Below are 12,548 nucleotides of genomic sequence, written 5' to 3' on the forward strand. Positions count from 1 at the left end.
CATAGGGTTTGCAGGTGGTTTCCACCTTTTGGCAAGTGTGAATAATTCTGTTCCTGTCATTGTGTGTGTGTGTGTGTGTGTGTGTGTGTGTGTCTGGCCTCTTTGGCTTAAATTTTGTGGGTGAGCTCCAGCTATGGGGCTGGGTATAGGCACGCTTTGCTCGTCCTCCCCGCTGTTCAGCGCTGCTGTGATGTGAACACACCAGGGTTTCTTTGTCCGTCTTACTTGTGGTGGGCTTTTGGATAACTTAGAGTTTCTGGGCTCATTGCAGATAGTCCTATGAATATTTTTTTAAAGATTTTATTTATTTATTTGACAGACAGAGATCACAAGTAGGCAGAGAGGCAGGCAGAGAGAAAGGGGGGAAGCAGGCTCCCTGCTGAGCAGAGAGCCCGATGCGGGGCTCGATCTCAGGACCCCAGGATCATGACCTGAGCCAAAGGCAGAGGCTTAACCCATTGAGCCACCTGGGCGCCCCTCCTATGAATATTCTTACACGTGTCTTTTTGCTGAAGGCATGTATATGTTTCGGTTGGGGATATGCCTAGGAATGGAGTTGGTGGGTCGTGGGGTCTTAAAATATCCATTCTGTGGGTGGGAATTCTATTTTGCGTGATGATTCTCCCACTGATGGGCATTGAGTTGTGGGCACCTTTTTACTCTTGTAAGAGGTCATTGCCATGTACATCTGAGGGGGATCAAGGACTGGCTGGGGCATTGGTTCACATGTTCACAGCTTTACCAGTCATCAGGTGTGAACCCCTGGGCCCAAGGGTGCAAAGATGGTCAGGACGCGGTCTGTGCCCTTAAAGCCTCTCGGACTGGAGCTGGGGCTGGCAGGCAACGAGAAGGAGGGTGGGGGGTGGGATGTGAAGACTTTTCCGTAGAATCTGCGTCCTTTTTGTCTGTTATTTTCCCACTCGGGATCGGGAGTCCTAATCCCAGGATCGGGTTAGCACAGGCACAGCGATAGTGGGAACAACGCTTGGCCTCAGTGTTGGAGGGGCGATAGGGAGTGGTGGGGGCTGTGGCAGGTGGGAAATGCTTGTGCCTCAGTTAAAAGCAGCGGCCGCCATCCCACTCTGGTTTCTTACCGCCCGTTGTGGTGGGCAGGAGGCCAATAGTTCTCTGCTTGGAGAAGCCAGAGAGTCTGGATTTTTTTTTTTTTTTAAAGATTTTGTTTATTTATTTGACAGACAGAGATCACAAGAAGTCAGAGAGGCAGGCAGAGAGAGAGGAGGAAGCAGGCTCCCTGCGGAGCAGAGAGCCCGATGCGGGGCTCGATCCCAGGACTCTGGGATCATGACCTGAGCCGAAGGCAGAGGCTTTAACCTACTGAGCCACCCAGGTGCCCCTGAGAGTCTGGATTTTTATAGGTAGTCTCCTAATTTTTAAACATTGGAAACAAACTCAAATTTCATTATTTCTTGGCTAAAGATTTTATTCATTTATTTGAGAGAGAGAGAGACAGCGAGAGAGGGAACATAAGCAGGGGGAGTGGGAGAGGGAGAAGCAGGTTTTCCTGCTGAGCAGAGAGCCTGATGTGGGGCTCAATCCCAGGACCCTGGGATCATGACCTGAGCCAAAGGCAGACGCTTAACATCTGAGCCACCCAGGTGCCCCGACAAATTCAAATTAAAAAAAAAAAAAAAAATATATATATATATATATGTACTATGAGGGACTCCTGGGCGGCTCAGTCAGTGGAGCTGTCTGCCTTCTGCTCGGGTCGATCTCGGGGTCCTGGGATTGAGCCCCATGTTGGGCTCCCCATTCAGCAGGGAGTCTCCTTCTCCCTCTGCCCCTCCCCGCTCTGCTCGTGCTCTGTCTCTCAAAAAAACATGCATGGTGAAAAATACGAAGAAAAACAAACGGTCACAGATGGGAGAAGACAGGAGAGATAGGACAAGCCAACGCGCTGTGGTCGCCGGAACGGAGGGAGAGCCGGACTGGAAAAACGTGAAATTTGGGGTTTTGTTACTACTGCACGTCCGTGTTGGCTTTTTTACCTTCCTTGCACTCTGGCCATGAAAGATGGTGCCAGTAGAGACAGGGTGAGGGGTGTGGGGGAGCTCTCTGCACCATCTTCGTAACTTTTCTGCAAATGTAAGATGATTCCTAAACAAGAGGATGGTGAGAACACTCACAGCCACGCACACTGCCCAGGGCATTTCGGCAGCACCGCGCAGCCCAAAGAAAACCCATCTGGGGATTCTGCCTGAAGGCTATGAGTTTTGCAAGCCATATTCCAGACACCAAAAGCCCTTGGCCTTGCCCTTCTGCTCCCCCCCCCCCCGGGCCCCCACCTGCGTCCAGGCAGCAGACCTGCTCCTAGTCACCCATCCGGTCTGGGCTCTCCCTCAGGTGACCCGGAGGCGCGCAGAGCGGCGGGCGCTGCGGTGCCAGCTGAGCGTGAAGGTGTTCGGGCACGAGCTGAGCTTCGTGGACTGTGGGGCGATGGCGAGCCGTGTGAACCGTCCATCCTTGAACCTGGCCGAGCTGGCCGTCAAGCTCCTGAAGGTACCTCCGCCTGGGCTTGGCCCCTCCCAGCCCCGCTGACCCTGTCTTGTTTCCTTCGATGCTCCGGGCGGGGGTGGGGGTGGGGGGAGTACTAAAGTCCATTTCAGACCTAAGACCGCAGTATGTGGAGCCAGGCTGAAGCGCACATCGCGGCTCCACCTCTTACCTCCTCGGGAGAGTTCACGGGTCCTGGCCTCGGTGTGTGCATCTGTGAAATAGGCATGATACCGTAACAACCACGGTAGCCGCAAAAGCAGCAGCTTCATGGGGCTGTTGTGTTAAATGAGATAATGCAGTAAAAATGCACCAAAGCATTTAAAATGCATCTGGCGCTTACTGGGTGCTCTGCAGCCCGGGCATGGCTCACATTTCCCCTTACCTGACTCACCCTGGATCCCCGAGCTCTGACCCTTTCCTGCAGGAAACTGGGTTTGAACTGGGCTCTACCCGTTTCTACCCACGTGGGTTTGGCCAGGTGATTTCACCTGTCTGTGGGCTCCGTTTCCTCTTCCGGAAAGACGGTGTAATGATCTTGTCCCTCCCTCTGACACCGTTCAGGTGTGAGGATCTTATTTGATCAGATAAGACTGTGTGCTCAGTGTGTGCACCAGGGGCTGTCACCTGCGTCATGATGGTCCTCTGGCCACAGGGGCAGGAGGTCCAGGTGACCCGGAGGCTGAACCTAGCGCTGCAGGAGCTCACCTTTCCCACCGTATCCGGCCTTCCCGCCCGGCTGACCCTCCGTGCCTCGGCCGCCGTCAGCCTCCGAGTCCGGGGGACTGCCAACTTCCAGCACCCTCTGGACTTCTCTGTGAACGGTTACGTCAAGCCCAGGTAGCTGGCTGGCTTCTGGGAGCTGGAGGAGGGAGGTGGGCGGGCGGGGGCCTCCCCCTACAGAGGGCCGCAGAGAGCTGAGCCATTAGCGCCGGGCTGGAGGGGACCCCCGCCCTGCAGACCGTCCCTGGTACCATCACACCGTCAATCCCATGACTGAGTGTTTTTTGTGTCAAGAGACTGTGAGGAGATGCTGGGCAGCTGTGCCCACTTGACGGGTGAGAAGACTGAGGCTCAGTGAGGGGACGTCATGTGCCCAAGGATGAAGCAGGGGCCAGGCCACGGGACTCTGCTGTCCTGCCACGTGGCATGCTTCCCTCTGCTCCACTCTGCCTCCGAGAGGAGAAGAGGGAGGGGCGGAGGACCATCTGAGATGTATGGGCTGGGACTCCAGTGACCCCGCATCACCACCCACCAGGCGGGCAGTCTCTCCGTATTCCCAGTAATGGTTGAGAAAACAGGCCCTAGGCAGGCGCGCTGCTGGTCCAGGCCCACAGCATGGGAGCATGGGCAGAGTTGGTTCAGGGCTTGGTCTGATTCTGGAGGGGTCCGGGGCCTGCTGGGCGACTGTCCACTCACAGGTGTCCCCCGTTCACCTGTCCCGTCTGTGGTTTCTGGGTCTGATGTAGGGAGCCTGGACATCCCCTGCTACCCGCTCTTTGGCACGAAGACCCCGGCTGGGGCTCAGACAGCCTCCTGGTCCGGGTCCTACTGCCCTGCGTCCCAGTGACAGGGCCTGAGCAGGTGGTTTCGCTGCTCCCAGCCTCCCAAGGGGGGTGTGGTGCCCAGAGAGCGTGGGGGAGGGGGGGTGGGAAGGGGGACAACGGGGCAGGGGCTGCCGAGAACAGCAGGGGCGGTGCGTAAGGGCACGCTGTGTGTGTGGCCACCCGGGGCCTGCAGGCTGCAGCCAGTGCCTGGCTCTCCCCGCAGTGCCCTGCTCTGGATCTCGGCGCAGATGGGTACAACAGGTGTCCTGGGGCGGGCCGGGCTGCAGTGGGTGACCAGCATCCGTGGTGCTGCCAGCCTGGATGGGGGGATCCACGCAAGGAAGGGCCGGGACCTCAAGGTGCATCTGAACACCCCAGAGGAGGCCGTGGAGCTACTCAGCTTCAGGTGGGGCGTCCTGCACAGGCGGGAGGGAGCCCGTGCGCGGATGGGTGTGGCCTGAGGGCTTGGGGACGTGTGTCTGGGAGCACCCATGAGCATGTGTGCGTGATCGCCCATGTTTCTGTGGGTGTGAGACGGTGTGTGTGTGACCACATGTGTGTGAGCGTGTGTGTCGCACCCCTGTTGCACGAGCGTGTGTGCACATGAGGGTGGATTTCTGAGTCTGTGCGTGCACAGGTATGTGTCTGAGCATGTGTGTGAGTGCAGCGTGCCTGTCGGATTGTGGGTGTGTGAGCGTGTGCATGTGTCTGTGAGGGGGTGTGGGCGTGTCTGCGAGCATCCTGTGTGTCTGAGTGTGTCAGTATGGGGGGGTGTCTGTGACAGGGACTGCGGGGTGGCTGAGAGGAGGAGGGGGAGCCCCCATACTCGTCAGCTCTTTACAGGGGTCCCTCCTGGGACCAGCTTGTCCCCAGCTTCCCAGAGGGGTGAAAGTTGGAGAACGAGTTCTTTCAGATAAAAAAGGAGTGAGACCAGGCTCCCCACAGTCACACCTGCTTTGTCTATGTTGTCCCCCCTAGCCAGGGACACTATGTTCTCTGGCTGTCCTCCAGGCCCTTCTCCCAGCAGCAACCAGTGAGGTCCTTTAAAATGTCAAGTCCTGTCACTCCTCCCTCACCCCCCCGCCAACTTGTTTAAAACCCTATACTTGTTTCTAGGATAACCCAAGACTTCATGATTGTCCTTCCTCCTGGGGGGCCTGCCACATCTCACCTGTTTCCTTCCACTACCTCCTGCCCTTCACTCACTCCCTCCCCCTGCACCCTAATCCCCCCTTGAACCACCCTTCTTCTTACTCTCCCAAAGAGGCCACATTAATCCCACCACAGGACCTTTGCACCTGCTGTTCCCTCTATCCAGCTCCTTCTCATCCTTTGAGTCTCTGCTCACACGTTAACCTCTGCAGAGACCCGGCTAAAGGAGGCCTTTCCCTGTCCCCAAGACAGACCCCATCCATCCCCATTCAGGTTTGTCGTGGCCCTTGTCACTGAGTGCTGTGGGTGAGTTCCCCCAAAGACCCAGGAATCCTGTTCATGACGTAATTCTCCCCATGTCAAGCTGTGGCAGCTCCAGGCCTATCTGTCCAGTGAATGAATGAAAATGACCATCTGGGACTTTCCTCTTTCCTCACCCAGCTCTAAGCTATATCTCGTCACTGGGGACGGCGTGCGGAGCCTCAGTAATGCCCACAGCCCTTTGGAGGCCCAGTCCTGTACTGACGAGAAAGGTAGGCGGCGGGGTCTTTGCCTTTGCCTCGGCAGACGTCTGGGTACCGCGGGGAGCAGTGTCGGCTCCAAATGCTGCAGTGGCTCTTCTGCCCTCGGAGTGTTTATATCCCTTAATTATTTGCTTCTGCTTCTAGAACTCCACCCCAGGCAAATACACCAAAATCACTTAAAAACGCACACTACACAGAGATGATCGCTGCATTGTTATTGACAAGGGTACGGTCATAGGTGAATGGCTCGTTATAGGAGCTTACACGCTGCCAGCAGGTTGGCGCATTTTCAAAGGGTGGGAAAGTCATCGAAGAATAGTTCATACGTGAAACGTTTGTGAAGTTGATGTTGCGATGGCCAGAAAGAAAGCTTTATGGGCACATGGCCACGCCTATTGGTTTCCCTGTCGTCTTTGGCCACTGGGGTCAGTCACCAGCAGAGCTGAGCCATTGTGAGGGGACCCTGTGATCTGCAGAGCCTCAGGTTATCTATTGTCTGGCTGTGGACAGAAAAAAATTCTCCACTTTCAAGTTGAGGGAAAACACCTGAGCTATCCTGTAGCTTAAAAACCCCATCACGAAGGACATAGTTCGATAACACTGGAAAATTCTTTGATAGCAACATCCGGTGAAAAGCAACAAAACTGATAAGAGATCAGAAAGGAAATACACCAAACACTAGTGGATCTTGAAAGTCATTTTTTTTTTTTTAGTCAGGTCGGGGAGGGGCCGCTCTAAATGAATGGCCACCTTTAGGCAGGGCGTTGTCATAAACGCTGACACAGACGGTCAGTCCCCACAGCTACACCATGAGGCAGGAACCGTTACTGGTCCCAGTGTACAGAGGAGTGACACTGAGGCACAGAGATGTTAAGTAACCTGCCCCAGGTCACACAGCTGGCAAGTGGAGGGGCTGGAATTTAGACCCAGGAGGTCTGACTCTGGAGCCTGCCTTCTACACTTGCACTCTCAAAGTCTCCCCCAGGGGTCCTCAAGAGGGGCGGTTTTGTCCCCCAAGGGGCCATTTGGCAGTGCCTGGAGACACTTGGGTTGTCCGAACTGTTGTTGAGGCTGCTCCTGACCAACACTGAGCGGAGCCCAGAGCGGCTGCTCACTACCCTGCAGGACGGCTCCTGCTGCAGAGCCTTCCTTATCCAGCTCCGAATGTCAGCGGTGCCGAGGTTGTCAAAAAGACTGACAGAACCCTTGCCCTTGCTGGACAAGCAGCCGAGGCTCCCGCCTAGAATTCTCTGGCTCTCTGGTGACCAGAGCTGCCCGCTCTGCTTTCTCTACAGCATCCCAGACCTGGGGCTGGCAGCTGTGCACGGAAGTCACCTGGCCGGCAGCCGGGCAGCCCTACCTGCTGTCGGTGCCTGTGTTTGCGGCTGTGATGCTGACGAAGCAGGACCGGGGCCTCCAACAGTATCTGCTAGAAGCTACCTATACCTTCCATCCCCAGGTAGGCCCTGTGGAATGGCCCCTTCTTTCCCAGCCATGCTGTGGGTCTCCCTAGGTCTTCCCCTCCGGAATCAGCCTCCTAAGGACATGGGGCTCCTCTCTGGAGCTGTTGGGCTGGGTTGGTCCATTCGTGGTCTCCCTCCTGCCTCAGGACCCTTGCACGTGCTGATCCTCTGGCTCTGGCTCTGTGACTTGTTAACTCTGAATCAGTCTTCAGAGCTCAGTTCAGGGGTCAGCTGCTCAGGGAAGCCTGCCTGAATTATCCCCAACTGGTCATGTTCTTTTGTTACTTGCTCTAATAGGACCATGTTTTTCCCCTTTAGATCAATTTTATGTTTTGTTTTTTTTTGTGGTTTGTTTTGTTTGGGGGTTTTGTTGTGTTTTTGTTTGTTTGTTTTTATTGTTTTTATTTTATTGAGAGGGAGAGAGAGAAGGGGTGGGAGCAGAGGAAGAGAATCTTTTCTTTTTTTTTAAAGATTTTATTTATTTATTTGACAGGCAGAGATCACAAGTAGGCAGAGAGGCAGGCAGAGAGAAAGGAGGAAGCAAGCTCCCTGCTGAGCCGAGAGCCCGATGCGGGGCTCGATCCCAGAACCCTGGGATCAGGACCTGATCCGAAGGCAGAGGCTTTAACCCACTGAGCCACCCAGGCGGCCCTAGGAAGAGAATCTTAACCAGGCTTCCTGCCCAGCATGAAACCTGATACAGGGGTCAGTCTCACAACCATGAGAGCATGACCTGAGGTGAAATTAAGAGTCAGACGCTTAACCACCTGAGCCACCCAGGTGCCCGATCCCTCTTACGTTTGTTGCTCAAAGCTGCTTGACTAATACCAGTCTCCCCCCTTTTCCGTCCCAGGCACTCAGTTCCGAGGAAGAGCTTTAATGCCTGTGTTTCTCATTCCTGTGTCCTCAGCATCTGGCCCGGAATGGGCATTCATCACCCTCCTATGTGATCTCCCAGTTTCTGCTCGTCTCCTTGCCATCTCTTGTCTCCCAGAGAGGTGTTTCAAAATCCTAAAACAGTCTTGTCGCTTCTCTGCTCAGAGCTCTCCAGAGGCTCTTATCCCTCTAAGTGGGAGCTGGATACCTGGGCCTGCTGGGCTGTTCTCCCCGTCTCCTGATTCCTCACGAGGTGTATCACTCTCCACACACTGACCTCTTATTGTTCTTATTTTTTTTTGATGCTAGGCACATTGCTGCCCCAGGACCTTTGCACTGGCTCTTCCCTCTCCCACACACCCACTTGGCGCTCTCGCTGTCTCTCTCTCTCTCGCTTCCTTCGCTTTCTGAAATGCCACTTCCTCAGAGGCAGCCTTCCCTGACCACCCTGGTTGACCCCTTACTCCCACAGAGTTTGTTAGCAGAGCACCCATCCCCTGCTGTTGTGCAATCTTCATTTGTGTCTGGTGGTCCCGTGCTTCCCCTCCCCTGAATGTAGGTGCCATGAGGGGGCATGTCTTTGTGGGTCTAATGCTCATTTGCACTCCCTGTGCCTATAACTAGCCTCGTACAGAGGAGTGACCCTTTGCTGGTGGTGTAAGAATGTTCATCAGTGTATGGTCTTAAAGGGGGCTTGTGTCTTAGGCTGTGTTTTCCTTAAGGCAGACCTGAGCTAAGGATTTGGGTAAAAGTGTTAGGTTAAGCAAAGTCTCCCGGGGGGCCCAGTATAAGAGAGTGGGGAAGTTAGGTCAGGGAAGGGAAGAACTGAGTGTGTGTGGGGGGGTGATGTCAGGTGAGCTGGCAGCCCCCACCTGGTCCCGGGGGAGCCCTGGAGCATGGGTTACGTCTCAGAGTGTGGTCCCCTTGAGGCTGAGGAGCTGGGGTATTTTTTACCTCTGGGAAAACATAAAGCAGGTTAATGTTCTGGAGGCCCATGTGCCGGGTGTTAACAGCAGTATGTGCAAAGGCTGAAACACGGGCAGGCAGCGCTGGATAAGGGATGGGAGAGGGTCTCTGCAGGGTGCCCGTGGTGCACGCCATACCTTGTGCCCCCCTCCGCCAGGCTATTTGCTGGACAAAATGAGACCCTGTATGCGTGGTCCTGAGTTGTCCCGCACGGTTTTGTTCTTCTCCAGATACCGCCTTAGATTTCCAAACTCCCACTGTGGTTTTTTTTTTTTGTCTTGTGAGGGCCAAGGAGGAGCCCAAGAACTCACATTTTTTAATGGTGGGGCTGAGGGTCTTTTCCTGGGAAGAGGGAGAACCTTTGGAGCTAGATGAGATTCTCAAGACTGAGAAGTCCTCTGCGCTTTCAGAAGGACAGCTGGCTCCCTCAGGAAGCTTCGGTTCACCTCTTCATGGGCACGCCCAAATCAGAGGTGCCCAGGGACGTCGGGGTGGACGTCAGGTACAGCTTGCCCCAGGGGAAGTTCCGCCTCAAGCTTCTGCATCCCAGGAAGAAAATGCAGCTGGATGGTAATGAGTGTCCTCTCCATGAGTCGGTCGGTCACTTGGTCCGCTGGGGCTCAGAGATAAGAAAGCCGGCAGGAGGTTGTCCCCTGGGGAACGCAGGGGCAGAGCTTAAACCTTGGTCCCCAAACTCTTGTTTTGTTCCCTAGGAAAAATTGAGACTCTGCAGAGCACTTGTGTGGGTCACCTGGAGCTGATATTGGATGACAGGGATGTCTACTACATTAAGGTTTGTTCCACACCCTCAGGCCTCCTGTGTGGGCACCTGCCACCTTCCAGGCCCCTTCGGCCTCAGTCCCACAGTCCCTACTTAATACTCGACATCACCTTTTGTGTGTTAGTGGGTTTTCCCCTTCCTCCTACCGTAACATGTGTGACCTCTTGGTGCTCAGAAACATATAAAGAAGAAAAACATGGGCTCAAAACTTACTACCTTTTAGGTCAAAAATTGATGTACGAAAGTCATTGGAAGAGGGGAAGTTGAAACATGGCACTCCCCGAATTCTCGGAAGAAATGGCTGTGTATGTCCCAGGCCATCTCTGTGACAGCGTTGCCCAAACGGGGTGTCTGAAACACCAGAAATTTCTCTTGCACAGCTCTGGAGGCCAGAAGTCCCAAATTAAGGTGTTGGCAGGGCTGGTTCTTGGGACGTGGGGAGGGGACACTGTTGCACGCTTCCCTCCCATCTCCTGGTGGTCTCGGGCATTCCTTGGCCTCTAGCATCTTCTCCCTGTGTTGTTGCATTGCCTTCCTCCGTCTGGGTACAAATTACCTGTTTTCAGAAGGATACGAAAAGGTATAGAACCGAGTATCCCACCCAAATGATAGCACACGTGGTTACTAAAGTAAGTTAGGATTAACTTACTTCCCCAGTGGCACTTCCCAAGAATGTTTTCATCCTTGTCGAAAGTTCTGTGGGTCAGGACGGGTCTAGAATTACAAACTCTCCCTGCCACACCTCCCCAGAGCCAACCACTGTTAGGTTTTCGCATTTGAGTCTTCTCAGAGAGACCTCCGTGGCGGAATTCCCAAGAGCAAAGGGCACTTGCATTTTTCCTCGTAGAAGCTACTTCTGAAGCTTCTACACCAGAGGTCCCTGGATGGGACTCAGCGGGGCCATTGAGGCCCTTGCCGTTGTGCATAAGTTTTGTGTCTGTCGGTCTGCCCCACTGGGGAGAGGCTTGAGACATTCCGTCTGGTGTTCAACCTGGTCTGGATAAAAACCGCGGTTTTAGCCTCATTCCCACCAAACAGGACGACGTCTGGGCACCAGTGGCATTGGGTCTGGCCTGTCCACCTTGGTCTCTGGGGGCTTCTCAGGTCTGGAGTTGCAACTCTGGCTGGGGCTGGGATTTCGTTGCACAAACAGACTCTCCACTCCCAGATCTGCTTCCTTCCCCCGGGGTGGGGAGAACACCAAGCATCAGGGGAGAGCGCCTTCCTCCTAAAGCCCCAGCTGCCTGACTCCTGAGGCTACAGATCAATGCCAAACTCCCAGGAGCCCGCCAGCCTCCCTGGGTCGTTTGCCAAATACACAAGTGCTAATTGCCTCCACTTCCCTGCAGACCTTCCGGCTGTCCCCCAGAGGGCTGTCTGCAGCCTGCAAACATTTGCTTGTAGAAAACCTCCAGTTTCAGCTGCCCCAGATGCAATGGTAACAGCCGGGGTCTGGAACTTTCCAAAGCCTGTTCTCAGGGAGTCCTGAGTTGTCTTGGGCTCGGAGGCCCTCAGTCCTCTCAGCAAGACCGTAGGAGATGAGGGCACCCAGGCAGAGGACTTGTCTGCGGGGCTTAAGAATGGCGTGGAGGAGTGCGTGGCTTTGAGTGCTTGCTCCCGCTGTGCAGGGATAGGACACCTCGAAGTCCTAGGCTGCTCCGGGAGCCCCAGTTTCCCTTCGACCCAGCTCCTTGTGGCTAGTGAACTCTTCACCTGCTAAAGATCCCGGTTTGGATGAAATAGTCCCCAGTCGTCCTATTCACGGGCCGCACTTGGCTAACGCCAGGCAGCCTTTGCGATCACAACATAAAATTATCACCAAGACCCCCCTTGAAGAGAGAGAGAAGCAGGGCAGAGTGGAGAGCCTCCATCTGTTTTTGGGAAGAGCAAGAGGGAGCCTCTAAGTGTATGCCTCTGTGCACACATGTGCCTGAGCTCACCCACGCCTGCACGTGCGCATGCGCGCGCACACACACACAGACACACACACACAGAGTTACCTAGGTCTTCCCTTCCCCTGGTGGGGAGAAAACCAAATGTCAGGGAGCGTGCCTTCCCCCCCGAGCCCCAATTTTCTCGAGAATGCACGAGAAGCTGGGCGCAGTGGCGGCCATGGACGGAGACGGGGAGATTAAAGGAAGGGATCAAACCCTGTATTTTTCAGTGTCTTCCCCCCCCACCCCCAATAGCTATTTATCAAGTACCTACAATGTGCCAGGTACTGGGAAGATAGCTCAGTGAAGGAGACACACTTTTCTCCTCTTGGAGCTTACACTGTAATGGGAGAGCCAGTAAATGAGCGAAATAAGCGAATTGTACAGTGATATGTGCTATAGGAAAAGGGAATCTTTGAGCTGGGCACAGGGATCTGAAGTTATGAGAGAAGAGTCTGGGGCTTGGTTTCAGTTTTAAACAGGATGAGAAAGTAAGCCTGATGGAGAGGATAACCCTTAGCCGAGACATGAAGGATGTGCAGAAAAAAGGCACAGATTTCTCTGGGGGAAGGGTGTCTGGGTAAAGGGTGCAGCATGTGCAAAGGTCCTGAGGTGAGAATGTGCCTGGAGTGTTAATAGCATAGCACACTGGCTCATGTGTTTGGTGCAGAATAGGAGAGGGGACAGAGAGGTGGGGGGACAGATCACGTAAGGCCTCGCCACCAAGGAATCAGAAACGCAAATCATGACTGTCAAGAAACAAAGGCAGACATGGGATTTCGAGAGCGCTT

General features: G+C 54.5%; 1 protein-coding gene across 4 annotated transcripts in view; it reads left to right on the plus strand.

Moving 5' to 3' along the window:
* The window catches only part of LOC101689973, a 127,060-nt gene that overhangs the window by 33,192 nt on the left and 81,320 nt on the right, over window positions 1-12,548 (plus strand). For all 4 annotated transcript variants that reach the window (XM_013055141.2, XM_045072035.1, XM_045072036.1 and 1 more), the window contains 7 exons: window positions 2,365-2,520; window positions 3,170-3,354; window positions 4,285-4,467; window positions 5,655-5,746; window positions 7,033-7,196; window positions 9,453-9,612; window positions 9,756-9,835. In XM_013055141.2, coding sequence (XP_012910595.2) covers window positions 2,365-2,520; window positions 3,170-3,354; window positions 4,285-4,467; window positions 5,655-5,746; window positions 7,033-7,196; window positions 9,453-9,612; window positions 9,756-9,835 — 1,020 coding nt within the window. The remainder of the gene's footprint in view (window positions 1-2,364; window positions 2,521-3,169; window positions 3,355-4,284; window positions 4,468-5,654; window positions 5,747-7,032; window positions 7,197-9,452; window positions 9,613-9,755; window positions 9,836-12,548) is intronic.

Source organism: Mustela putorius, unplaced genomic scaffold (assembly GCF_011764305.1).
Source record: "Mustela putorius furo isolate JIRA1106 unplaced genomic scaffold, ASM1176430v1.1 tig00004007_pilon_pilon_pilon, whole genome shotgun sequence".
Taxonomy (NCBI): domain Eukaryota; kingdom Metazoa; phylum Chordata; class Mammalia; order Carnivora; family Mustelidae; genus Mustela; species Mustela putorius.